Source organism: Lepidochelys kempii, chromosome 6, assembly GCF_965140285.1.
Source record: "Lepidochelys kempii isolate rLepKem1 chromosome 6, rLepKem1.hap1, whole genome shotgun sequence".
NCBI classification, from domain to species: Eukaryota; Metazoa; Chordata; order Testudines; family Cheloniidae; genus Lepidochelys; species Lepidochelys kempii.
In genome coordinates, this window is record NC_136385.1 from 26428889 (window position 1) to 26454529 (window position 25641).

Sequence of the window (25641 nt, forward strand, 5' to 3'; positions counted from 1 at the left end):
GGTACTTGTTTATATTATGGTAGCAATGCATAAAATGAACAAAATGTGATGTATGGGTTGGAAAATAGCAGGTTTTTTTAAAATTGGTTGACATTATCCTTTCAAAATTAGACTATCTGCAGGTACCTAGCCAGGCTAACAGTCTCCCATGTGCTCACCTGGCAAACCACCTCTGCATCTTTTAAGCAAAGATTTAGTGATTTGTGTCGCTGCAGACAAAAACAAGGCTCGTGCCTGATAGAAATTTTTTTATTATTGAACAGATGAACTAAAATAAGCCAACAATATAATTTTATGCCAACAGCCATCTCTCTATCACAGCCGGTGACTGACCCAGTGCACCCTTCTCCCCCTGACCCCCTTTTCTATGGGAAGTTAATGGTGGTGGCTCTTACAGACCCCAGTGATCTCACTACTATTATTTCTGGATGTGTGCCTGGGACGGGAGGGGCAAGGAAACAAGTATACGTATTTTGTTGGAGCAACAAGCAGAAAGCCTTGTGGATCCTCTTGCAGGTTCATAGACAGATGAAGCATCACACCCACTACATTTGTAGCAAGCCCCTACCGCTACTACAGTCAAGCCAGGCATCTCTTCTTCCCATTCCAAGCCAGCAAAGGGCAAGATGCAATTGACTGGGGACTCTATGTAAAACTGGGAGGGGGAGTCTATGTAAAAACCAAACCCCAAAACAAAATCTGCATTTAAGCCACTTCAGAGTAAAAGTCACTTCTTATAACATAATATATATTTTTAAAATGGCAGTACCACCATCCTAGAAAGACAGAAGGGCTTGCACTCAAGACTGAGGGAAAAAAGACCAAAAAAAAAGAACAGCAGCCCAACTCAAACACATGGTTCTTCTCTAAAAACAGCATTCGTCAGCCATCTGACAGGGGGAAAAGAAAGAAGGAACAGGAGAAAACAATAAAATAAGATTGGTGCAACTTCTCACCAGATGGTGCATTAACAAAAGCTCCGTACAGTCCCACACGACTACACGTCCTGTGGTGGCAGCATAATTTCTTAAACTTTCATCGCTGTGTATGTCTGTATATATATATGCACATATACACACACACATACACACACACACATATATATAGAATATATAATATTGTTTTTATGTTAATGTTAGTTTTGCTCCAGAGGAAGGCTCATCTCTCCTTCACATGGTTCTGTGCTCCTGCGCAGCTGTTGCCACTCCCATTACTACTGCTCCCGCTGCTGCAGAGGATCTCCGTGAGGTCATCCATGATGGTGGTTTCTTTAGGGTCCACCAGGTTGAACTCCCTGATGAATAGGATGAAGTGTGTGTAGAGTGTATTTAAGTGTCCATGCAGCTCCAGTGCCAAAGTCTCCTTAAAGTGGGAGGAGTAGATGTGGGCCAGCACATGGAACAGATACTTGCAAATCTTCTTTACTAAGGACTCAAAGGAGTTGGGGAATTCTTTGCCTGTGAAGAGGAGAGAAAGAAAACCTGAGACACGCACGTAGTGCTAGGTGATCAAATCCATCGTTTCAGCCGAAGGGAAGCATCTGTCCCTGCCAATGTACAGACTGGTGCAACTTACTTCTTTTTAAAAGGCAGGATATTGTCTTTAAAGCTGTAATGGAGAAGTAGGATTTAACTGGATGGAGCCCATCAGTCAACACTGCCATTGCTTATTCCCCTTCCAGGGCTGCCAACTCTTGCAAGTTTATTAGGAAGCAAACACCCACCCAAATTTATTGTTTTTAATATCTCAATTTTGGGGGCCACAACTCCAGTGAAACCTGGCAGACAACTCCTCATCTGCCTGCCTGTTCACCCTCCTCAGTTGTAACCACACTTCTGCTCCACCCCCCAGGTTTTCAGTCCACACGTCTGGGTCTGGGCCTAGATGCTGCTGCAAGTACCCGCAAGCTGGGGGATCCATTCGTAGGTGGAGTGGGAACTAAAGAAAGTTCCATACCTGTACCATATTGCACAAATCTAGGCCCTGGTGTGTGTGCAGTACAGGTATAAAGTCCTCTACAAAGTTATCCACTGCAAGATTTACCATGTACTGCATAATCTAGAGGCACTAATTTAACTCGTGATATTAGGATTACTTAGTCCTAGACAATAGTACTTTTCATAGCCTGATGACACGCTGCAGTAGGATCTGCACTGCTACAAAACAAGTCTGGACAAACTAAATTTAGATTGCATACTGCCCTGTGGACAGGCACCTGAGTGCCGTGTCCAGAGTCGTGCACCTAACCCAAGATGGAAAAATTATTTTCTTTTTAACAGACTCCTCAGTTTCCTTGTTAATAGCACCAACCAACAGGAGAAACAGATTTGCCCTCTCAGGTTGCTACACAGCTATGTTCCTCTGATGGCTTGGCTCCCTAATGCACTCTGGGGAGAACACATGCAGAATTAGAAACATACGCACACTCCAATTAAAGTGCAGGACACAACTGCTGTTTGATGGCACTCATGAGGAGGTCAGTTTTCATTTTCATCCTAACATGCACCCAGGATTTAGGTGCAGACCAGACCAGCAGTCTGGCCTTCACCATCATCATGATAGTAGTCAGATTATATTCAGCGCTGTTCAAACATCCAGGGACAGCAAACATACATGTAGGGGAGGACTTAGGACAGTCATACGTGCAACTTCTCATTTGGCTCCTTTGTGACAGCCATATTTGCTTGTGAAGTAGACCAATATGAGATCCTGATGACCCCTGTAATAACTAAATTAAAAAATTTCATAGGCAAAAAGGGGTTAAGGAACTGGCTTAGCTAGGAGCTAGTGATTTGATTGCCAGAATGATATTCTCCCCCCTACATGCCTCTGGTCCACATTCAGATGCTTGTTATTACTCAGCTAGTAGCTCCACACAACATTTCTATGTAACAGCGAAGTCTCTCTCTGGGGGCTGAAGCAGCTGTTTAGTTCTTGATTACATCCATCCCCCAGTGTGCTGGCCATTCTAGTGTACAGGTTCCATGATGAATACAAGGGGACTGTTCCCCCCACCCCCATAATAATCTAGTTAATCACATCTAGAAGGTACAGTAATTCTTTCAGATTCTGTACATTGTTGAGGCCTGGCTATATTGCTAAGATTGCATTTTTCCTTACATTTCAAGTCGTAGATGGGTTTATTGATTCACCACTCAGTAAGACACAGATATGGAATAAGGTGGCAGGTACATCACTTTCTACGGAGTGGGGGAGGAGGGGAGTTCAGACTAAAGAGGCAAAAGCAACCCAAACTCTCCCCACCACCCTGCGTAGAAAGTTGCTTGTTTTTTGTTTTTTTTAAATAGTTGTAGAAAGAGGTTGTTTCATAGCCTGCAGCTGCCTGCTAACCGGTTCATCCCCTTTGAAGTTCCAGTGCTCCACTGGCAATGGTGTGAAGGGATTACAGAGGTCAGATGCTGGTGCTATCCAAACAGGCGTGAAGGTGGGCTCTACCTCCGTGAGCTCACAAATAATTTCCCCCCTCTGAAAACTGGCTCCTCCAGAATAACTCAAAAGGACTTTGGGTAGGTCCACAGTTACGGTGGCCTGTAGAGAGTACAGACACTACACACCCAGCATGGGTGTAAATACAGCGTAGGTGGTGAGGTATTTTTTCGGTGAGTTGAATAGACGGGCCAGATCCCTTAGGGTATGTATCCTACATGCCCAAGCAGTGCCTGCCACGTCTACGCTGCTATTTTTAGCAGTGTGGTGTCCTGCTGCCAGAGCTTTTCCCTACCCCAGTGAAAGACTCTGGCAGTGCGGAAAGGCTCTTTCTAAGGGACACAATGGGGAAAAGTCCCAGCAGCTCCTTGCTGGCAGTCTCCCCCTGCCAGAGCTTTTCACTGCCACGTGTAGCTACACATACCCTACATGCCACTACAACTGTGGACAGGGCCTAAGGGAGTGGAAGAAGATGGAAAGACCTGCTGGTTTGGCAAAAAGGTGGCTCTGCAAATCTCTAGGAGTTCATGGTTTCCTTTTCTCTCCTAGGGTTAAGCTACGTGCATTGTGTGTTAATGATTTAACAGTTCCACAGTCCTTAGTCTGCAGAACGCTTGCTGGTGATCTGCACAGAAAGCCAGGTAGCAGAGTGGTAACGCCAACTCCTTACTTCCAGCTACTTGTTCAGTGAAGTAACTACTTCATTGCAATTAAGAACCTAGATCCCTGTTAAAGCAGCTGGAAACAGGGAGGCCCATCCTCGCTGCTGCACAAGGAGGAGTGGGGGTGACTGGAGCCACCAACATAACAATTAGCAGTAAACAAATGCTTTTCAAATATCACTTGTCTAGGTAGGCAACTGATGTTTCCACAGCAATGTTGTGCAGCTGTGAATGGGAGGGGAGGTGTCCCCAGCACTATCCAATCTGTTTATAGAACGTGAACCATGTATTGAGAAGCCCTGTAAAAAGTGAACACACTTTTCCTGGATTAACCATGGGACTATGGGTTTTCTGTGACTCTACGGATGCAGTGTTTATTTCCTGCTACCTCACAGGCTGTCATCTGTCCCCTCTTCTCCGCCTGTGGCACACAACACTTCAGTTTCCTAAGGGCTAAAACGCTTTGTTCGAACCGGAATCATTGAGCTAAACTTTGAGGTATTTGGGCAAAATGTGATGGCCTGTGATACTGGATAATGTAATAGTCCCTTCTGGCTTTCAAGGCTATGAAAATAGGAAATAATGGGATCAATTTGTCCCGTTGTCTCCTGCAATACTGTTACTAGATCCAAGCTCTGGGAGAGTGTGCAAGGAAAGGTGTGAAAAAGGAAAATGCTCATCATAGTAGCACACCAGGAGAGACTGAAGGATTGTGAGAATCAGGGTGACAACCCCGATGCACATGGCAAAGATAAACAGGCCATATTCATCACTGGAGTAACCCCACTGCAATTCAGGGATGAATCAGGCCCAGTATTCTTTCCCTCCAGTCAAAATGCTTTTGTAACGAAAAAACGGCTTTAGAAGTTTTGCTCTAGCTTTTCAAAACATTCATATTTGGGTTTAGACCAAGCATGCAAAATTTCAGCCCAGAAAGAAAGAATTAGCAAGTTCAGAGTAATAAATTAAGAATAGACAGCACAAATGAAGTACACTTCTGCACCGTTAGTGCAGCGTTTGTGACTTCTGGATGATGAACACCCCTTTCAGAGAGAGAGAGATCAGAGGACACTTCTCCCAGGAGCAAACATACCATATTTTGTAGGAAAGACATCCTCGTCCGTCACTAGCTTCTGCACCGAACTCATGACAAAGTCAACGTACTGAGGGGCCGTGCACTTTATCTTCTTTCCCCGCTCATCATACCAGTAGTACTGTCTGTGGAGAGAATTGCCAGTGTTGTGTGTTACACTTAGGACCCTCAGCTTGATTTACAGCACACTTATAAAAGTACACAGGCACATGCTTCTGGCCAAGTAGCTGAACACTCTAAACTATAAGAACTTCAGCAGCAGCAGATAGATTTCTTCTTTTTTAAAAAGGACACTTACAGATATACGTTGATGTCAAACTTCCCCCAAAACCCAATGCCTGGCAAGAGACATTTATTTTTTCAAGCTGTTTGGGCTTTTAAGCGAGCCAACAACATTACTGAAGTACAGGCCATGGATTCCTATAGCGACTCACTTCAGAATGGTTTCCTAGATAGGAAGTCCGGACACTATCTCCTTTATAAAAGCAGTACAGAACTTTCCATTTACCGTTCCGCTTCTGCCAGTGAGCTCACTCAATGCTGTCAGCAGCACTAGCAACACCGACAACTTGCAAAGGAAAGTCCTCCATAGGTCAAGCCCAGAATGGAGGCCTGTATCACCTGAGTGTTACTTTCCCCGAGCAGGACAAATCCACAGAAAAGGGCTAAAGAGAATGCCAGGAGGCAGCTTTGTTAAAGCAGGCTCTCACAGTTCTGTTCCCAGCTTTGACGGTGACATATTGTGAGGTTTGGGTAAGTCACTTACCCTCCATGTGCCTATTTTCCAAAACATTTTGAGGGCTAATGATACCCACCACACTGTACAGCTTAATTGTTGGCGAAGTGCTTTAGAAAGCCTCCGATGGAAAGCACTAGAAGTGCAAAGTGCTTGGTAAAGCACAGCCACATGACTGTTAAATAAAGTACTTTGTCAATTATACTCTGTGACCCTCCCAATGCTTTAAACAAAATTACCAGAACTGGGGAGGAGGGACTCTAGGCCAGTGGCTCTCAAACTTTTTTTTTTTAACTGGTGACCCCTGTCACATAGCAAGCCTCTGAGTGCGACCCCCCGTTATAAATGAAAAATACTTTTTTATATATTTAATACCATTATAAATGCTGGAGGCAAAGTGGGGTTTGGGATGGAGGTTGACAGCTCGCGACTCCCCATGCAATAACCTCGCAACCCCCAGTTTGAGAACCCCTGCTTTAGGCCAACACAATGTTAATTCAGTGTAATAACATTTGCTGTCAGGAGATGGCACCATAATGCTAGGTACCCAGTTTTGGTCTCCCTCCAGTACCTGCTGCATTTCTTTATTAACTAGCATAACAGCTTAGTCCATCTTCAATCTAATTTTTGGGCAAATGTTAGAATCCCTTCTGCATCCCCCTCCATCTAACCCCGTGTCTGCATTTACATTCTCCACTCACTATGAACTCTACCATCTCTCCCCCAGCACTGTGGAACATGTGAATGATCTGTTTCAAGGGGCATGGGACATGCAAACTGTTTCCAAGAAAAGGTAACAAGTATAATTAAAGTTTACTAGCCCCTAACCATATCAATTAACAGCGGCCTTCAAATATATCCATTCTTAATATAGAACAGGAAATTTTAAAAAAGAACCACAGATACAGCAGAACCTCAGAGTTACAGACACCTCGGGACTGGAGGTTGTTCCGAACACTGAAATGTTCATAACTCTGAACATGAGGGTGGTTCTTTCAAAATTTACAACTGAACATTGGCTTAATACAGCTTTGAAACTTCACTAGGCAGAAGAAAAATGCTGCTTCCCCTTTATTTTTTAGTAGTTTATGTTTAACACAGTACTGTACTGTACTTGGCTTTTTCCCCCCTGCTGCCTGATTGTGTACTTCTACTTCCAAATGAGGTGTGCGGTTGGCGGGTGTTTGTAACTCAGGTTCTACCAGCTCCCTTCCACCAAACAGAATGATTAGAACCATTGAAATGTAGGGCTGGAAGGGACCTCGAGAGATCATTTAGTCCAGCCTCCTGCATCTAGGCAGGACAAAATATACCTAGACTGTCCCTGACAGGCGTTTGTCTAACCTGTTAATCTCTAAAGACAGGGATTCCACAACCTCCCTTGGAAGCCTAGTCCAGTGCTTAACTATCCTTATAATTAGGAAGGATTTCCTAATATCTAACTTAAATCTCCCTTGCTGCAGATTAAGCCCATTACTTCTTGTCCTGTCCCCAGTGGACACAGAGGACAGTTGATCACCAACCTCTTCGTAGCAACCCTTAACATATGTGAAAATGATCAGGTCTCCCCAGTCTTCTTTTCTCAAGACTAAACATGGCTAGTTTTTTTTTTTTTTTTTTTTTTTTAAACCTTTCCCCTCGTAGGTCAGGTTTTCTAAACCTTTTATCACTTCTGTTGCTGTCCCTTGGAACTCTCTCCAATTTGTTCAAATCTTAAAGCGTGGTGCCCAAAACTGGACACAGTGCTCCAGCTGAGGCCTCACCACTGCAGAGGACAATTACCTCCCGGGTCTTCCATACAACACTGCTCTTAATATACCCCAGAATGATATTAGTCTTTTTCGCAACTGCATCACTTTGCTGACTCATATTCAATGTGTGATCCGCTGTAACTCCCGGATCCTTTTCAGCCATTCTACCACCTAGTCTGACATTCCCCATTTTGTAGCTGTGCATTTGATTTACAATTATAATCATTAAAAGGAGTGAATCTGAATTCTAATAATAATTGTGATAAAGTAGTGTTTATTACTGATTTATATTATGGTAGCACCTACAGGCCCCAACCAAAATCAGGGATCTACTGTTCTAGGTGCCGTACATGTATTTGTTAAGAGACATGCCCAAAAAACTACACTCTGAACAGCCAAAGGGTCGGAGAAAGAAAGCATCCCCATTTTACAAATGGGAAACTACAATAGAAATTAAGCATTTTGACCAAGGTCACAACAAGAGACTTGGTTTCATATTCCTTAGTCATCCTTTAGGAGTGAAAGACTCAGTTCTGGACACTCCTCAGTTATCATTAGAGGGCTTGTCTTCACTACCAGTGTAAGTTGACTTAAGTTACGGTACTCCAGCTAGCTACGTGAATAACGTAGCTGGAGTTGATGTAGCTTAGGTCAACTTACCCTGGTGTCTTCTCCCATCAACTTACCTCAATCTTCTCAGGGAGCTGGAGTACCGGGGTCGACCGGAGAGCACTCTGTGGTCGATTTAGCGGACCTTCACTAGACCCATTAAATCGACCCCTGCTGCATTGAGGCAGCAGCGGAGGTAATGAAGACCAGCCCTAAGTGTAAGAAATTGATTGAATTGGTGTCTCTCCCATTTCATACTTCAGGATGGGCAGGGCTTGCCAGGCAGAGTAGAAACCACCAGCCAGTATTGTTTGTGCATCTGAATTGGCCAGGGATATTTTTCCTCACGCCAAGGATCAAGCACAGTCCTTTTGCACACCTGCCCAACTACTGAACTCTCTTAGCTGTCTTCACTGGACCAGGGAGATGTGTTATCTGACATTCCTCAGAAAAGTCACTTTTTGAAAAGCATTAAAAGGAGATTAGTGCTGTATCCCTAGGCAAACTATTGCTTCACTACAAAGTTGAACCACCTATGTTATCACTAATCCCTGATAAAGTGGGTGTAATGTCCACCCAAGAACACTCACTCATATCTTCGCTAAGGAGCTAGGAAGACTACATGACAGATGCTGTCTGCCTGCTATGTGCAGAAAAATCTGCATTCAACTGGAAGGATGTGGGGTCACAGGCTGGAAAGTAAAGTTCCATGTGTACACCAACCATGTGCACAGAACAGTCTCGAAACAATTTAAGGAAAACACTGATTTCAAGATTAAGGCGCAACTGAAAGGTTTGTTCTATTAACAATGAGTTTGTTTTCATTGTCCCAAATGCTCTTCTAGAAAGACTAAGGACACTGTTCATGTCCCCAGTGCTAATTAGAAAAAGGAAACCTCATGAGGTTCTCTTAGTGGCTGTTGTATTCTGCTTGACTGTAATACTTCAGCCTTCACTGCTACTGTTCTCCATTACAGAACTGCAGTTTCAACAGAGGCTAGCAGTGTCAGTGAACAGAGGAGGAGAAAACGAGGGTAAAAAAATTGTAGGATTTTCCTCAATTTGCAGGAAGTTATCAAGACTTCTGCAGACAGCTTTTTGTTTTAATACACTTATTCACTGCATGGTGCTAGTCATTCATATCTTGTTCATAGTTACCTAAAGCAGCATTATTGACTCTAGAAGAGCACAAGAAGGCATGTTCAGGCAGAAAAGCACCAGCTGCAAGTTGCTGTGAAGTCACACTAGGTGTCTAAGACTCACACTTATATGCGGCCTCATTCTTGCACTCCAGAAGGACTGTTCCCCACCACCACTTTTAATTCCCTTAAAAATAGTCAGTATGCTTGCAATAAACAATGGGTTGGATCCTGAGCTGCACCAAGCACACGTCACTTACCAGAAAGCCAATCTGTCCCAGGTTCAAGTTACTGCAGCCACAGAATTGGCGCTAACTTATGCTGGCCCACAATTGCTGGAACACATTGTGCTTTAGCTTCACTTTTCCGCCTTGGAACACCCGTGTGCCAAGAGGGAGGAGCAGCTGGTGGAGAGCTGGCTATGCCAGCTTTACACCAGCAGAGGATTCTCCCATGCTGCAGAAATCCACAGCTGCCCAGTAAGAGCAACTCCAAGTGCTCTGTGCAGCACAAAGGATTCTGAGGAATCTGGCCCTATTTTAAAAATGGTGTTTGAACCATGCAGAGGGAACAGTGCTTAAAAGAAAAGTGTTAAGACCCTTTTGATGCTGCCCTGATTTGTGCATGATGTTGACAGGGTTAAAGAAACTGTACATGTCTTGGGGACAGAGACACGAGGTGACACAAACCTTCGGTGTCACCTCTACAGATTTCACTTGGCAAGCGAGTGATCGGCAGCAAGGTTTGTTGGTGCTTTAAAAAGAAGCTGCAACTGCCACAGAGGAGAATAAAATTCAGAGGAGAAATTCCAAAAGGTTCAGTTATGCACAAAGAACCCTGATCACCTTCCAGCTCAGACAGGAGACAGGAAAGTCCTGCTTTGAACAGTGCATGGAGATCTTGGAGTCAGTGTGGATAGTTCTCTGAAAACATCCACTCAATGTGCAGCGGCAGTCAAAAAAGCGAACAGAATGCTGGGAATAATTAAGAAAGGGATAGATAATAGGACAGAAAATATCATGTTGCCTCTATATAAATCCATGGTACGCCCACATCTTGAATACTGTGTGCAGATGTGGTCAGCCCATCTCAAAAAAGGTTCAGAAAAGGATAACAAAAATTATTAGGGGTATGGAATGGCTGCCATATGAGGAGAGATTAATAAGACTGGGACTTTTCAGCTTCGAAAAGAGACGGCTAAGGGGAGTTATGATTGAGGTATATCAAATCATGAGTGGTGTGGAGAAAGTAGTTAAAGAAGTGTTGTTTACTCCTTCTCATAACACAAGAACTAGGGGTCACCAAATGAAATTAATAGGCAGCAGGTTTAAAACAAATAAAAGGAAGTATTTCTTCACACAAGGCACAGTCAACCTGTGGAACTCCTTGCCAGAGGATGTTGTGAAGGCCAAGACTATAACAGGGTTCAAAAAAGAACTAGATAAATTCATGGAGGATAGGTCCATCAATGGCTATTAGCCAGGATGGGCAGGAATGGTGTCCCTACCCTGTGTTTGCCAGAAGCTGGGAATAAGCGACAGGGGATGGATCACTTGATGATTACCTGTTCTGTTCATTCCCTCAGGGGCACCTGGCACTGGCCACTGTCAGAAGACAGGATACTAGGCTAGATGGACCTTTGGTCTGACCCAGTAGGGCCGTTCTTATGAAAGAGAGCCAATCTGACAAAAAGGACACAGAGAAGTGCTTGAAGACTATGGTAAATTTACACAGTGCCTAAGAAGCCTAAGTCCTATTTACAAAAGTCAATGAAAGTCATGCACCTAAGTCACTTCTGAAAAGGGAATTTAGGCTCCTAAGTCACTTGCATGTTTCTGAAATTTCCCCCAATACGCCAAATTTTGGCTACCCCTGTGCATATGCACCTGACTGAATTCAGTACTGGGACTATGAAGAAGTTGTCTGTCCTAATAGGGTCATTAGTGACTTATGATGGCAATTCCAGTAGAGTGGACAAAGCAAAAAAGTCAGATTGGAGCGAAAATGTTAGGTGAAAGGGAGTCAAAACACTAACCGTAGGCAGGCCACTTCAAGGGCTTATATATAAAAAAAATAAATAAAGTGGGGGACATTAAGGCCAGAAGGGACCATCATGATCATCTAGTCTGACCTCCTGCAAATCGCAGGCCACAAAACCTCGCCCACTGAAAGTCAATTGGATTTAGGCCCTGCCTACATGCGATGGGAAGGACTATAGCAGGAATCAGCACACTAGAACAGCAGTCCTCAACTAGGGGTTTGGGGGGCCATGAGCAGGTTTCAGGGGGTCCACCAAAATAAACTAGAGAGCAAAACAGTCGTTACTCGCTGGGGCCCAGGGCAAAAAGCAGAAGCCCGAGTCCTGCCGCCCATGGCTGAAAGCCAAGGCCAGAGCGACTTAGCTTCAACGGGGCCCCCTGTGGTGTGGGGCTCTAGGCAATTGCCCTGCTCATTACCCAAATCTACTGGATATGCAGAAAAACAGTTGTTGTGGCACAGGTGGGCCATGGAATTTTTATAGCATGCTGAGAATCCTTGCACTAGAAAACCACACGGCAAAGTTACTGGAGTACCTTTCATCCTGCTAATCAACATCTCCTTTACAAGGAGACAAGCTTTCTCTGTCCACTGATTAACCGGTTTCCTAGCTTTTGGACAATTATCCTCATTTTTGTGTGGGGGAGATTTATCACTCCACATTCCAGACTGCTTTCAAAATGTTCAGAAAGCTCGTATTTCTTGGGTAATTGGAGCTACGTTCCCTCTTGGTAATCATTAGTAGCAAGGTCCTCTTTTTGAGCCTGCTACTGGAAGTTACCCTGCTGTTAATTTTCACATCTGAAAAAAGTATCCTTTATAACTTCATACACGCCATCTTCATGAATGCAGGAGCGCCTCTCAAATCCCCTCCCTGAAACAGGGTCAGCGTGAGCTGTTAATACACAACTCTGGAGTCTTCTGAAGTGCCACAGTATAGGCAGCAATCACCTATTTGGCATTACATAGCAATATGTTGCAATCATTACGAGTCATTTTAATAGAGAGGCCTGTGTTTGCCGTGGATAATCTTTATAGCTGCTGGTGTGCTAACACATTAACGACTGTTTTGTTTTCCCCTTGAAAACCCATCTTCACTACAGATTGAAGAGATCTCAAGAAGCATAACGGAGAAGGGGGTGGGATTATCAGTGTATGTATGGGGTGGAGGGGGGGGGAAGAGGAAGAGAGGGAGGAGGAAACTACAGGAGTGCATCTGCTGGAGCTCTCAGATTCCCTCATGTCAATCTCTCAGTCAAGAGCAGCAGGTTGCAGTAAAGCCCCATTTTAAAATGGCTACTTTCAGCCAATTGCATTTTCCTCTGCGTCATGAACAGGTTAAAGCATGCTCTCAATGCTCTCTTTCACACCTGACAGATAGCCAGCCTTAAAAGATTTGATCACTCCTAGAGCGGGAAAAGACACAAAACCAGAACATTTCCTTTGCCCTTTGAGAAACTTCCACTTGTGCCCTCTATGTCCAAGAGCTGAGGCAGACAATGGCTCACATCAGACCGGAGGTTATCTGTCAAATGGTCTGGTGCCCAGTTCACATTCCAACCACAGAGAGGGACCCCTGAGGTTTTTACTATTCTTCTTTTATCCTTCCTGCCTTCTATAGACTCCCATCAGCTTTCCCAGATTACACCGTTTTACTTTCCGCTCCTCCCCTACAAGACCCCAAACAAGGTATTTTCCTTCTGCACTATGACCTTGCTGCTTTTCTGACTGAGCTGGTTTTCCAAGAGGTCATCTCTCCTTTATTGAATCAGCAGGATTTCCCCCTCCCTCCACTGTTTCCAGGAAAGGTGTGCACTTGTCATGTCCTTAACAGATCATAAGGAGATCCTTCCTTACTTCCCTGTCTAACCGCCTCCAAATCCCACACACCCACCCCACCAAGTCTAGAGGCTCTGTTGGAGCAGTCCAAGCAGTGAACACATGCAGGCTGTCACTTACGTATTGCACACTGCCATGGTCTGACACGACTCTCCTGTGCAAAATTCTGAGATTGTACTATACTGTAAATTGATATGGTGGAAGAAGGTCGTTGCTGAAAAAGACAGACAGGAAAAATAAAAATTTTAGAGATGTAAGCTACTTATCAGAACACAGACAGGTAATCCACAAATGAACAGGTAAAGCGGACTAACACTCCTGAACTTGGAGATCTTAATGTTACAATGTACTGACTTAAAATCAGAACTCAAAAGCTGCTCAAGATACAAATATGAGTGTGGTGTCTGACTAAACCCAAATGACTGTTTGCACACCTAACAAAACCAGCATGCAGTTTAAATTAATCTCTCATAATTAGCACACACAGCTAAGAAATAAACGTGACTGGGTGTGACTGAAGGTTAGGACTGGCAGAGCTATCTGAGTAGCAGCAGGTGGTGTTGCAGGTCAGAATAGAGATGCAGTGGGGAACGTACATAGCATATAATTTTTAGTCAGCCACTTCTGTGAGTACTACCTTTGAGTAAACTTTAAAATTCAAAATAACTCCACCATGGCTAGAAGGGGAGATGGAGAGAGAAAGAAAATCCAGCTAAAAGACTTCTAGGTTTACCTTAAAAAAACAAACAAACAAAGGAACTTTACTGGGACTTGCCTGCAAGTCAGGGTCTTACAAAATGTTTTTGGAAGACCAGTGCCTCCAACAGTCAAACTTGCTGAACCAGCAGTTTTAACAGATCCTCCAAAAGGAAAATGAGGGTCCTCAGAGAGACCTCAAAAAAGTTTAATGTCCTCACCAATGTCACAATGAGAGGGGGAAGAAGGGGAAATGCACTAACATTTCCACCCTGTAGAGCACAGTTGGTTTATGCTAAACACAGCTTAGTTACCACTCAAGATATTGTGACCTGCATTGCATAGTAAACATGCAAAAACATTCAATGGCTTTTAGTGTTGAAACCAGTAAAAAGAGAACATGTAAATGAAAGCCCCTTTTGGGCACGGGCATCAGGCAGTGAGCTGTGTTCATACTACTTACTATTGCTGGCTAGCCACTCATTGAGATCTATTTCTCGTGGTAACATCACTAGCTCCTTGAATTCAAAGTCAGTAATTCTCAACTTTGTATATTCTGGCTCTAGGTAGAGTTTCTTCTCTTCTGGTACTGGCTTTTTACCATTTGGTTTTCCCTTGGATTTCCTGCAAAGGATTAGAAAGAGAGAGAAATGTTACCACTACTCCTGGTAAGGAGCATACTGATACGGTCTGGTTTATCCAAACTCCCCCACTTATGTACACTCCATGTGTTCTCTTTTGTAGTGCATAGTCTAATTAATTTTAATATTAGCGAATAGAGAAAGATTCTATGCTATTAGACACCTTGCCTGGAACATACTATCAGCACTAGCAGAGAAAAGATATGCAACCCTGAAGGAACTCAGAATTACAAAACTCCAAGCAAGCAACCTTTAAGTGTTTTGCTTTTTTCCACCAATTTATTTTATTAAGGTATAATAATAAAACCCACATAATTAAAAACCCCATACCGAGTGACTTTATAAATTTCATAGAATTATGAAAGCTTTTGGATGCTTCATGAACTTCATATTTTTTTAATTTATACATCTTTCGCACTGTCTATTTAGATTGCTCAAGATACTGTGAAAACGCATAGTGAGAGACTGTCACTGCCCTAAAGAGCTTGCAAGGAGGCACAGAGCTTGGTTGAGGCCTCCAGAAGCTACTACAATGAAAATTACTACAGTCTTTGCTGTATGCAGCAGTATTTTGTACCTGTGATGGGGAGGGATGGACAGGACAGACGTTGGGAACAAGCAATAAACAGATTCAGAGGGAACGAGGGAACGACACAAGGAAATGCTTTGTAAGCTCTCCCCAACCCTTCTCTACCAGTATATTGCAGCTCATTCCTGAGCTGCAGCACTCTTTGCTACTCCAGTTCTGCACCTTTCCTGAGTGGGGACTAAGAGGTGTTCTGAACTGAGCACTTACTGTGCAGGCAAATATGCACTAAGAACTAGGATAAAAACCAGACATCTCACTTTTTAGACACGGGTTCAAATCTGTATGGAGCGGTGATGTAGACCTGCATATATGGTACATTTTGCCTTTTTTCTCATCCAGGTTCAAAAAGAAGAAACAAAGCCTGTCCCAGTTACCACTGTTTTCCTCATGGTCTGTCCTGAAGGTTCTCAGACTGAAGTCTCAACCCAAGCCAACAATCCCATGGCTAGACTTCAGTGAATCATGCATGGTCTGAATGTGCTGACCCCCACATGCTCACTGCTCCTGATGGGTTTTTAAACAAAAAGGCAACGTATGTTGCTGTCCAGCTTTTGTTTATTTACCTGTCTCTCGTGTCTCTCCAGTTACACAACTAACCTAACTGGAAGGAAAAGGGACTATTCTGGTGCTGAACAAGTACAATAGGCATTGTGCACTTAGCACTGGAACATGAACCTTGGGTACCAGATGCTCAGATTATTTTACCTCAGGCATTCTTGGTTTAGGACAAAATGTTTTTCAAATCTAGAAAACCAAGACAACTTCACCTTTGGAGATCATTGCTTTAAATTGCGCTATTGAAATTAGCCTGGATTCTGTCCCAAGAAAACCTGGCCTTGAAGTCATGCTGTAAAAGGACAGCATATAGACTTCAAAAGAATCTTTAAACAGTGCCCGTCTGTGATGTATGTAAACTGTAATTATGGCTGCAAAGGATCAGACAAATCCTTCCTAGAAAGGGCACTTGAAGGTTCAGTAAAACCTGAATGAGGAGTATGAATCTTCCTCTGCCAAAGGATGTATGACTATCAGAATCTAACTCCTTAGGTACTCTCTCTAAGTGTACCCCTTTAAAAATGCTTTAAATACTCATGTGGTTGTGTGGGAGACCTGGATTTGATTTCTGGTCTCTTGCTCCCTGGGATGGTAGAAACTAGGAAGCCAAAGTAAGAGTGCCTCATATTATTCTGTGCCAGCTGTTCTCAAACTGTGGGTCGGGACCCCAAAGTGGGTCACGACCCCGTTTTAATGGGGTTGCCAGGGCTGGCGTTAGACTTGCTGGGGCCCGGGGCTGAAGCCGAAGTCCGAGCCCCACTGCCCAGGGCTGAAGCCCTCAAGCTGTGTGCGCGTGCGCCCCCCCCCACACACACACACCAGGGTGGCAGGGCTCAGACTTCGGGCCCCCTTCCATGGGTCATGAAGTAATTTTTGTTGTCAGAGGGGGTTGTGACAATGAAGTTTGAGAAACCCTGCTCTATTCTGACTTTACATTCAAGAGTTGTCTCCCCACCCCCACTTACTGGCCAGAAGGAAGGCACTCAAGACTTTGCATATTATCTAAGACAGTTGTAAGGAAGAGAAAAAAATCAGGGAGATCTTCAAGGCTGCAGAGGATGCCTCATCTTGTCTATTTGTACATTTTACACGTATTTACGAGCCACAGATACACAGAAATGTCACAGTAAGTCCCAGTTAGGGGAAGGTCACTTCGTCTAACTACAATAACGAAAGGGTTAATGAGATGGCTGTGAAAGAGGACTTTTGTAACCCCAAACATGTTTTAACTAGTAGGACTGGCCTAGGAAAGTAAACTAAAAACCAGCTATACAAAGACTGGCTGATTTATTATACTGCTTCTCACCGCACTCAGCCCCTGCCTTCCTGTTGTTCAGAACACTGAATTCAAACTAAGCTTAAAAAAGTCTGCAAGGTTTCTCTTCTGAGTTTGTCTAACAAAGAGAACCTGGCCTACAAACTAATTCTTCAGACTACTTCCCAGCCAGGGGACATTGTGTGTCAACTTGGATACATTTTCTTCATGTTAAAATCCTATGTTTTACAGTGGACAGAGGTATAACAGTGGAGGGCTGCAAAGTTAGAACAACTCTGGGTTTGATAACGTAACTCTTGCCTTCATCCCTGCAGCTGCAGTGAACCTCAAAGTATAATGTCGAGCTATAGACAAGAGAAAGGTTCAGGAAAGATGCACTTGCTGCTTTGAGAGACATAAACCGACTTATGCAGTGTATACTTGAATGCTTTGTCTCTAGTTCTACTCAAATTTTCACAGAACTTGAAGTTCTCATAATTGAAAAACTATTTTAACATCAGAAGAAACAGTCTTTTTCAGATTTCTGTCTTTGGTTTTAATCTAAGTATCTTGACTGTAAACAAATGAAGCAGCCTGTTCGACCTCTTTCTTTTGTAGGAATGTTATACTCAGACTTGGAACCAGTTTATCCTGGCAGTAAACAATATAAATCCAGTTGAAACTATGTACTTAACCCCTAGCTAACCCAAAGCACTCAAGGCCACTGAATTGCTCCATTCCAAGCAGAGACCTACATCACCCCGCCACTGCTCAAACCAACCTAGGCAGGTTCTGTACTGCACCTTTACACCTGCAGAGGGTCTTAGTGGAAATTACCATACATGCAAAATAAAATCATGTTTTGGGATGGTTCAGGGCATTTAGAACAGATAGGTGGTGTTTTCAAAACTGAAACCAGTTTCAAACTGGAGCAAAAAGAAGCCTGGTGCATTCAATGTCCTTATCCCTGAGAGGCTGGTATGAAAAGTTTCACTAAATTGCTATTGGCTGAGTGTAAAACAATGCTCTGAGGGAGAAGAGAATCTGACTCCTGTCTCTTCTACAGGATAGTGCTACTCCAAATGCCTAAGACATGGAGGAATAATGTACGCCACATCAGGCAAGAGCAACCTTCCATGGGCAGGAGGAAGTGGGAAAGAGGGATTAAGAGGTCAAAGCTGGCCTGTCGTGCAGACAGGCTACTGGGGGGAACCGCAGGAGAAAGCCAGATGTGTGGTGCTTGAGACAGTTTTTCAGTGAGTAAGTGGGCTGTTCCTACCTCATGCAATGCCTCTCCCCATCCAGAAATAATACAATTTCAGTACAGAGCAATTTACTTTCACTGAGAGTCTGCAAGTTTCTGAACATAGTTTCTGCACACAAAAGGCTATGCTCAATCTTAAAAAAATGTTTACCTCTGCATAGGAATAGCAGTTTTATGCTGCTGACCATTTGACCATTTTGTGTCTTTGCGACATTGCAATGGGCACCAAATCCCTCTATAAAATGCCCAGTTTAGATTTCCAGTACCCTGGAGATGAACTACCTGAAGGAGAACTAGCTCCCTTTCCAATGTTTTAGTCCCCTTCTCAAAAATATTAATTTGAGGGAAATGTCCCACTTGCTAAATAGATACATGATCACAAAAAATGAAGGTTTATTCACATCACCAAGACACTTGAATATCAAACTTCAGATGACAGTAGGAAAAATTTTGCTTACCGTGTGCAGCTACTAAGGGCTTGTCTACACTACCGCTTAAGTCGATACAACTTACGTCATGCAGGAGTGTGAAAAAACCACCCTCGAGTGACATGTGTTACATCGACTTAAAGCTGGGTCTACACCATGCTACGTCAGTGGGTAATATTCTCTCGCCGATCTAGTTTCCACCTCTCGTTGAGATGGGAGTAATTATGCCAATGGGAGAGCATTCTCCTGTCGACATAGCATGTCTTTAGTAGATGTGCTACAGGGGCATAGCTGCATCGGTGCAGTGTTGAAGAACCACCATAAAAGTTGTTTCTACCAGTGAGTTTTCAGTGTGTATTGGTAATAGGTGATATATAATAAAAAATATTGTAGTGCACAATAATTAGGCTCAAGAGACTCTTAAGAACATCAAGTGCTGGACTGATCACGCTTGTGAAATTGCAAAGCAACGCTCCAGCCTAGCAACCGAAGCTGAATGAATTGTTTTCATTAACCCCAGATTCCCAGGTGCAAAGTGCTGGTTCTAGTGTGGAAGATAATAGCCAGTACTAAGTATTTTACATGTTTATATTCACTGCACCATGCCCCAACACTACAGAAACATTTTTAAAGGTGATCACACTTGAGTAAGAGCACAAATGTTGGTACTACATCCCAAATAAACTGGTCAAACTGAGGCCCATACATTAATTTAATGTTGACAAATATAGTTACCTACAAATATAGGTTAAAACATTACCTCCTCCTTCCTACCCCAATCCTTCAATCAAGTTTACACAGTTACTTCAGCTGAGAGGCTGCTTCTAGGAAAACACTCACTACGAAACATTTCCAAAGGATCTTGAGGAAATATTTTTCATGCTTTTTATAGGTTATAAAAAGCATATGTCCAGAAGCCCTATCCACATTCTTGATTTAATATAAAAAATCCACAAATAAGTGAAAAATGGCTTATACAGCCTCTTTCAAATATCCCAGAGCATTCTCTCAGATGAAGAAAAAAACACTGATCGTGATATCTACTAACAAATATGAGCAGCAAAAGCTCCTGGAGCCCTTGATGTTAGAAGCTGCTTAAAATAAGAGGGAGGGTGATAACCAGGACACTGGAATTATTTCCAGTGTGTTCAAGGAACATCACAGAATCCACCATCTACCTGGGTAAATTACTAGAGAGCTTGATCCAATGTCTCCTTAAAAATGTGACCTTAAAAAAAAAAAAAAAAAGATGGCACCTATCAAAAAGCAGCACTCCTAGCGCTGCACTGCAGTGTCAACACCTAGAACAAATCAAGTCTTGATTCAAATTCTGCATCTATGCCCTTCTAGAGAAAGGGCAGAGAGAACTCGGTAATTAAGCTTTTCTGATACCAATATTTATCAAGCCCTAGCTGCACCTGCAGAATATGCACATGCGTTTGTCTTTCTGTATAAAGGTTTGGTTGGTCGGTAGTTGGATACAGTTAAGGAGGCTTCCTGAAAATTTGCCCCATATCAGCGTTTAAATGCCAGTGGAAAACATCCTTCATGAGGCATCCAAGCATTTTTTCTTCCTCATCTGTTATGATGAGAGATCAGTTCACATCTCCTCTGCTCTCTCTGAGGAAACAGCTCAGCTGTGGTTATTCACAGGTAAAGCAAGACTGCAAACTAATTCTTCATACTGCTCCCAGTAAAGGTTAGATGAGAAAAGAGCTCTGTTGAAGAAAATGCCACAGGCACAATCACACCAGACTGGGAAGGAGCGCAGAGGGGCCTGAGGGGGGTGGGGGCGGGGAGAAGAAAGGACACAGACAGTAGGGGGGTCACTATGTAAAAGAAGAAGGTCAAGTAAACTAGCTCGAGCCAGACAATATGCTCATTACAGCTGTGCTTCTTGCAGGGTTTCCATACTCTCTGCTTTGTATTCATCTGAGAAAACATTTGAGCTCTAAGCCTGCCTGGAATAGCTCTAGAAAAACAGGAGGTAGAGAACAACCACAAGGAGTGACAAGCCACCTGGGTCACTGATCACTTCCTTTAACTAGCTGCATTTTATTTTTCTTAAAGAGATTTAGTAGAAGTGGCTATTTCCCAGGTGTCTTTGTTATATCTGTTCAGTTAATCAAGATGTGAAACCCCATCTCTCTCCCCGACCCCTCTTTCATATCTTCCTTGACTAGAAGCCAAATAACTTCATTGGCCTAAATACCACTTTGGAGCTTTACGTGGTCAAAGCACTGAACAACTGTTTAGCCTCAATACCATATGAAGTAAGTATTATCCCTATTTCACAAGTGGAAACTGGCTTGTGTATTTTCAAAAGTTGCGCCAGTTTAACTCAGATTTTAAAACTGATCCAGTGAAACCAACATAACCTCCCTCCCGCACAACATAGATGAAGTTTAACCTTGTTTAAATCAATTTAACTTGCACTGGCAATTTACTGAGTTAAAATGAAGTTATTTAAACAGGTTGATGGGGTTTTCACAAGTTTAAGTGACACAAACCAGGCCTAAATAACTTCCCTAGCAAATTCAGTAGTTTACGTTGATCTAAGTTGAGCATCACACTATTCCACTGTTCCAGTGTTTTATCCAGCAAACCCATGGTAGCTATTTCTAAGGTGCTGTTGTGACACTTCACAGAATATAGCTAACATTTGGATTTACTTAATAAAGAAAATCTGCTTCATCACTCCCAACATAAATTAACTAGTTTTGCACAGTCACCAATGGCTTGCCTATCTGAGGTGTTTTTATAAACAGCATCGTATCACAACCTTGAAAAAGTCTAAAGGGACGCTAATAGAAAGCAGTGAAAAGGAGCAGACACCTGCATGCAAGGCCTCACTTATTTTCCCCCTCCCCTCCCGCCTCCGGGGGAATGTAATCCAATGTCAAAATTCCAACCCAAGAATCAATTTCAGTGGAAATTGACATAGGAAGTCTGATAGGCATCCTATGCCAGGTTTCCTTCTCCCCATTAGCCAAGCCTCAAAACTCACAACCCATCCCAAATCCCCAAGAAAAGGAGAAAGGAAGACAATGGATTATGAATCTGGAGTTCAGGCCAATGAAATAACTGATTTGAAGCTAGTAATTTTTACAATGGCTAAATCATGATCTCAGGTATCATCCAAGATTAACGTTGTGCAGTGATAAATCCTAACAAAAGCCAGGAGATTCAGGCCAAAGCACCTCCCTTACATTGGGACTGCTTGGCTTTAGTGGTCTGAATGTGCAATTTTTTTAAATTAAGTGAACTCAAAGACTTAAAATAATGGATATAAAAATAGCATAGAAAAAAAATCTTTACTGAGCAAATTGAATAAAAAAAAATCTTTCCAAAAGCTTAATGTTTATCAATTTTTAAAAACAAAAAGATACCCATACAAAATTTACTAATTTCATTTTGAAAACACATAAATCAAAGAAGTTATTTGAAGTTATTTAGTTACTTATAAACTAGTCCAAAATACTAATACCCAAACTCTGCACATTTTCAAATTATTGAATGTTTTGAAAATTGTTAAAGAAATGCACATGTGGATTTACATGCTGTTTAAACTGGAACAATTGAGTGGGTTATTTACAAACCCAGCAACCCAGAAATGCTATAATGCCTTACACCTACACACATTTACTGCCATATTACTGTACATATTAACGTCATAAGCCAAGACACTATGCCAAAACATGTTTGTCTGGATTTTATTCTTGAGATTTCAAAAAGAAAAAGGAATAAATACACATCTAGATTTTTTTTTTTAAATATCCACTGATAAAATTATAGTGTGAAATATTCTTGTCAGATGCTACCTTTTCAGTAGTCTCCAAAGACACAAGTTGGCCTCTTAAAACATGAGCTAATGTGGAATTATACAGGCAGTGAGCCAATATTTTAATCATCTCTTCTAGGCCTTGAATTCCTTGATGTTTGATGCTTTGCAGGGAAGAGAACTCAAAAGGGATGCAATTCAAGAAGACAATTTTGTTGGATGTTTTAATTTCAGCTTCTCTCTCCACCTCCCTTCTGTGTAATAAATCAAATGGGAGGTGGGTGAAAGGCAAAAGTGAGTATAAACAACTTGAAGAAAAATCTCATGTTTCTATGTGTTCTCTCCCCAGAAGACAACACCAGAGATTTCTGCCATCCACGAGAAAGTCCAAGGCTTTATGGGGAAATGTAAATTAACCATTAATAGATTTCTTCATTACCATTATCCTTTTCTCCATAATCAGCATAATCAGTGTGAGACTAATTAAAAATTGAAAGCCCCAGGCTCCTCTACTGGAAATCAGTTATCAGTTAATTTCTACTTAGGGTTATTCTGCCTAAATGTCAGAGTTTTTAATCTATTCACAGAAGGAAGGAAACAGTTTATGACCTAACATTTATGACTTCCATTTAAGTTCTAGGCAAGGAACTCCCATCAAGAACAATACGGCAGCAAACAGCACTGATGTTTTTACAGGACAGAGGTGGCTGCTTTCCCACTCTCAGCCCTTCCCTGAACCTCTCTCCTCTTCCCACCAAACCACAGTCCCCATCTACCCTTCCCCCTCACTTAAAAAAACAACACACTTCTTACTTTAGTTAAATATCAAGGCGGAGGGGGGTGGGGTGGGATTTCTCACACCTTAAGACAGCTCCCTCATAATCAAAGACGTAAAACAACAACAACAAAAACTTACTTCTATGGTAGGCAAGGCAACTGTCAATGCTGGGTTGCATTTGAAGAGACAAAGTACACCCAAAAAGAAAAGGAGTACTTGTGGCACCTCAGAGACTAACCAATTTATTTGAGCATGAGCTTTCGTGAGCTACAGCTCACTTCATCAGGTGCATACCGTGGAAACTGCAGAAGACATTATATACACACAGAGACCATGAAACAATACCTCCTCCCACCCCACTGTCCTGCTGGTAATAGCTTATCTAAAGTGATCATCAAGTTGGGCCATTTCCAGCACAAATCCAGGTTTTCTCCCCCTCCCCCCCCCACACAAACTCACTCTCCTGCTGGTAATAGCCCATCCAAAGTGACCACTCTCTTCACAATGTGTATGATAATCAAGGTGGACCATTTCCTGCACAAATCCAGGCTCTCTCACCCCCTCCTCCCCCCCCCCCCAGAAACACACACACAAACTCACTCTCCTCCTATTACCAGCAGGAGAGTGAGTTTGTGTGTGTGGTTTTTGGAGGGGCGTGAGTGGGTGAGAGAACCTGGATTTGTGCAGGAAATGGCCCACTTTGATTATCATACACATTGTGAAGAGAGTGGTCACTTTGGATGGGCTATTACCAGCGGGAGAGTGAGTTTGTGTGTGTGTGTGTGTGGGGGGGGAGGGTGAGAAAACCTGGATTTGTGCTGGAAATGGCCCAACTTGATGATCACTTTAGATAAGCTATTACCAGCAGGACAGTGGGGTGGGAGGAGGTATTGTTTCATGGTCTCTGTGTGTATATAATGTCTTCTGCAGTTTCCACGGTATGCACCTGATGAAGTGAGCTGTAGCTCACGAAAGCTCATGCTCAAATAAATTGGTTAGTCTCTAAGGTGCCACAAGTACTCTTTTTCTTTTTGCGAATACAGACTAACACGGCTGTTACTCTGAAAAAAGTACACCCACTAACTCTGATCTTCTTTGACAACAGTCTGAGACTATTCTCACGTTTCCCTCTCCCTACAAAACCATTACCTATCAATAATGAAAATGTAAGATACAGCTTCTCCCGTCCTCCCCCCCCCCCCCCACCAGGATAGCAGACAAGAGCATACACTATAATACTATGTATGGTTTCATCATCTGCCAGGATGCCAAAGTGGCAGCTGCAACCTCCCTTTCCTTTGGGCTGTCCTACATTGTATATCAGGGCTCTAGTCCTCTCACAGTTGGTAATATTTGGCTTTGCATGCCAAGTGTAGATTTTAAAAGGCTAAATTTTTCTGCAGTAGCATAGCCTGTATTATCTAGAGTCAGTGCCACTCCAACAAGACAGACACCATCTGGTGCTAGATCCAACATATCAAGAGAAGTCTGGAAATGTGCATATTTTCAGTGTTGGAAAGGAAAAGAAAGGAAGAGCATCAATAAAGAAGGGCTGTATATAGTATCGTTACAAAGGAAGCCTAGATTCCATTACAACACAGCCAACTTGTTCGTAGACTGTTGTGGTCAGATTATTTCCATGGGACATCAGGAAGGGAAGGAGACAGTCTTTTTGCACAGCAACTATTATGTTTTCCTCCCTTTCTAGCCCGTGACAGACCCCACCTCAGAGTTTCATTCTTCTCTTCTCCCATCCTGAGTCATTTCCAGAATCCCGTTACAGTGTAGCTCTAAGGGGGCCGTGCAGAATAAAATGTCTTTGGCAGCATCCCTGGCCTTGCTTTTTCATTTTTGTTCTGTTTTTAAAAGTTACTAATAGTTTATTTAAGAGGAGGAGGAAGGAAGAATGTTCCCTGCATGCCAGGGAAACTTTTTTCTTTCATATTCTCATAGCTGCTCTTTACCTTAAAAGGCAATCTTTACTTAGCCTCCGGATGCTATGCTGTAAACAGCCGGTGCCAAGGCATGGCAAGCATGTTAAGGATGACAAGTGCCATAACACTATTTCATAATGTTGCTTCTCAAAAAAAGCGTACAAACATTCTATTGACAGATTTTGAGTTTAAGACCAAATTAAGCTCCAGCTGGCCTCACCTAGGAAGCAAGAGGAACAGGGTGCATCTGGTACCCACTGCATATATTGGTACAGCAGAATTTCCCAGTCCTGTCTGCTCTTTTCCCCTGCTTTTAACAAAAAAAGGAAATAAGTAGACAAGTGCTTATCACATTGCTTGCACATAGTGGTTACATGCTCCTGGCAAGCCACATATAACTGCCTATC

At 42.8% G+C, this 25641-nt stretch overlaps 1 protein-coding gene across 9 annotated transcripts in view; it reads right to left on the bottom strand.

Moving 5' to 3' along the window:
• Positions 1–233: 233 nt before the first annotated feature.
• Positions 234–25641, bottom strand: part of MOB2 (MOB kinase activator 2) — a 166721-nt gene continuing 141313 nt past the window's right edge. For all 9 annotated transcript variants that reach the window (XM_073347215.2, XM_073347216.2, XM_073347220.2 and 6 more), the window contains 4 exons: positions 14473–14633; positions 13434–13527; positions 5203–5327; positions 234–1457 (listed from right to left, as the gene is read on the bottom strand). In XM_073347215.2, the coding sequence (XP_073203316.1) occupies positions 1159–1457; positions 5203–5327; positions 13434–13527; positions 14473–14633 (679 nt within the window). In that variant the 3' untranslated portion in view covers positions 234–1158. The remainder of the gene's footprint in view (positions 1458–5202; positions 5328–13433; positions 13528–14472; positions 14634–25641) is intronic.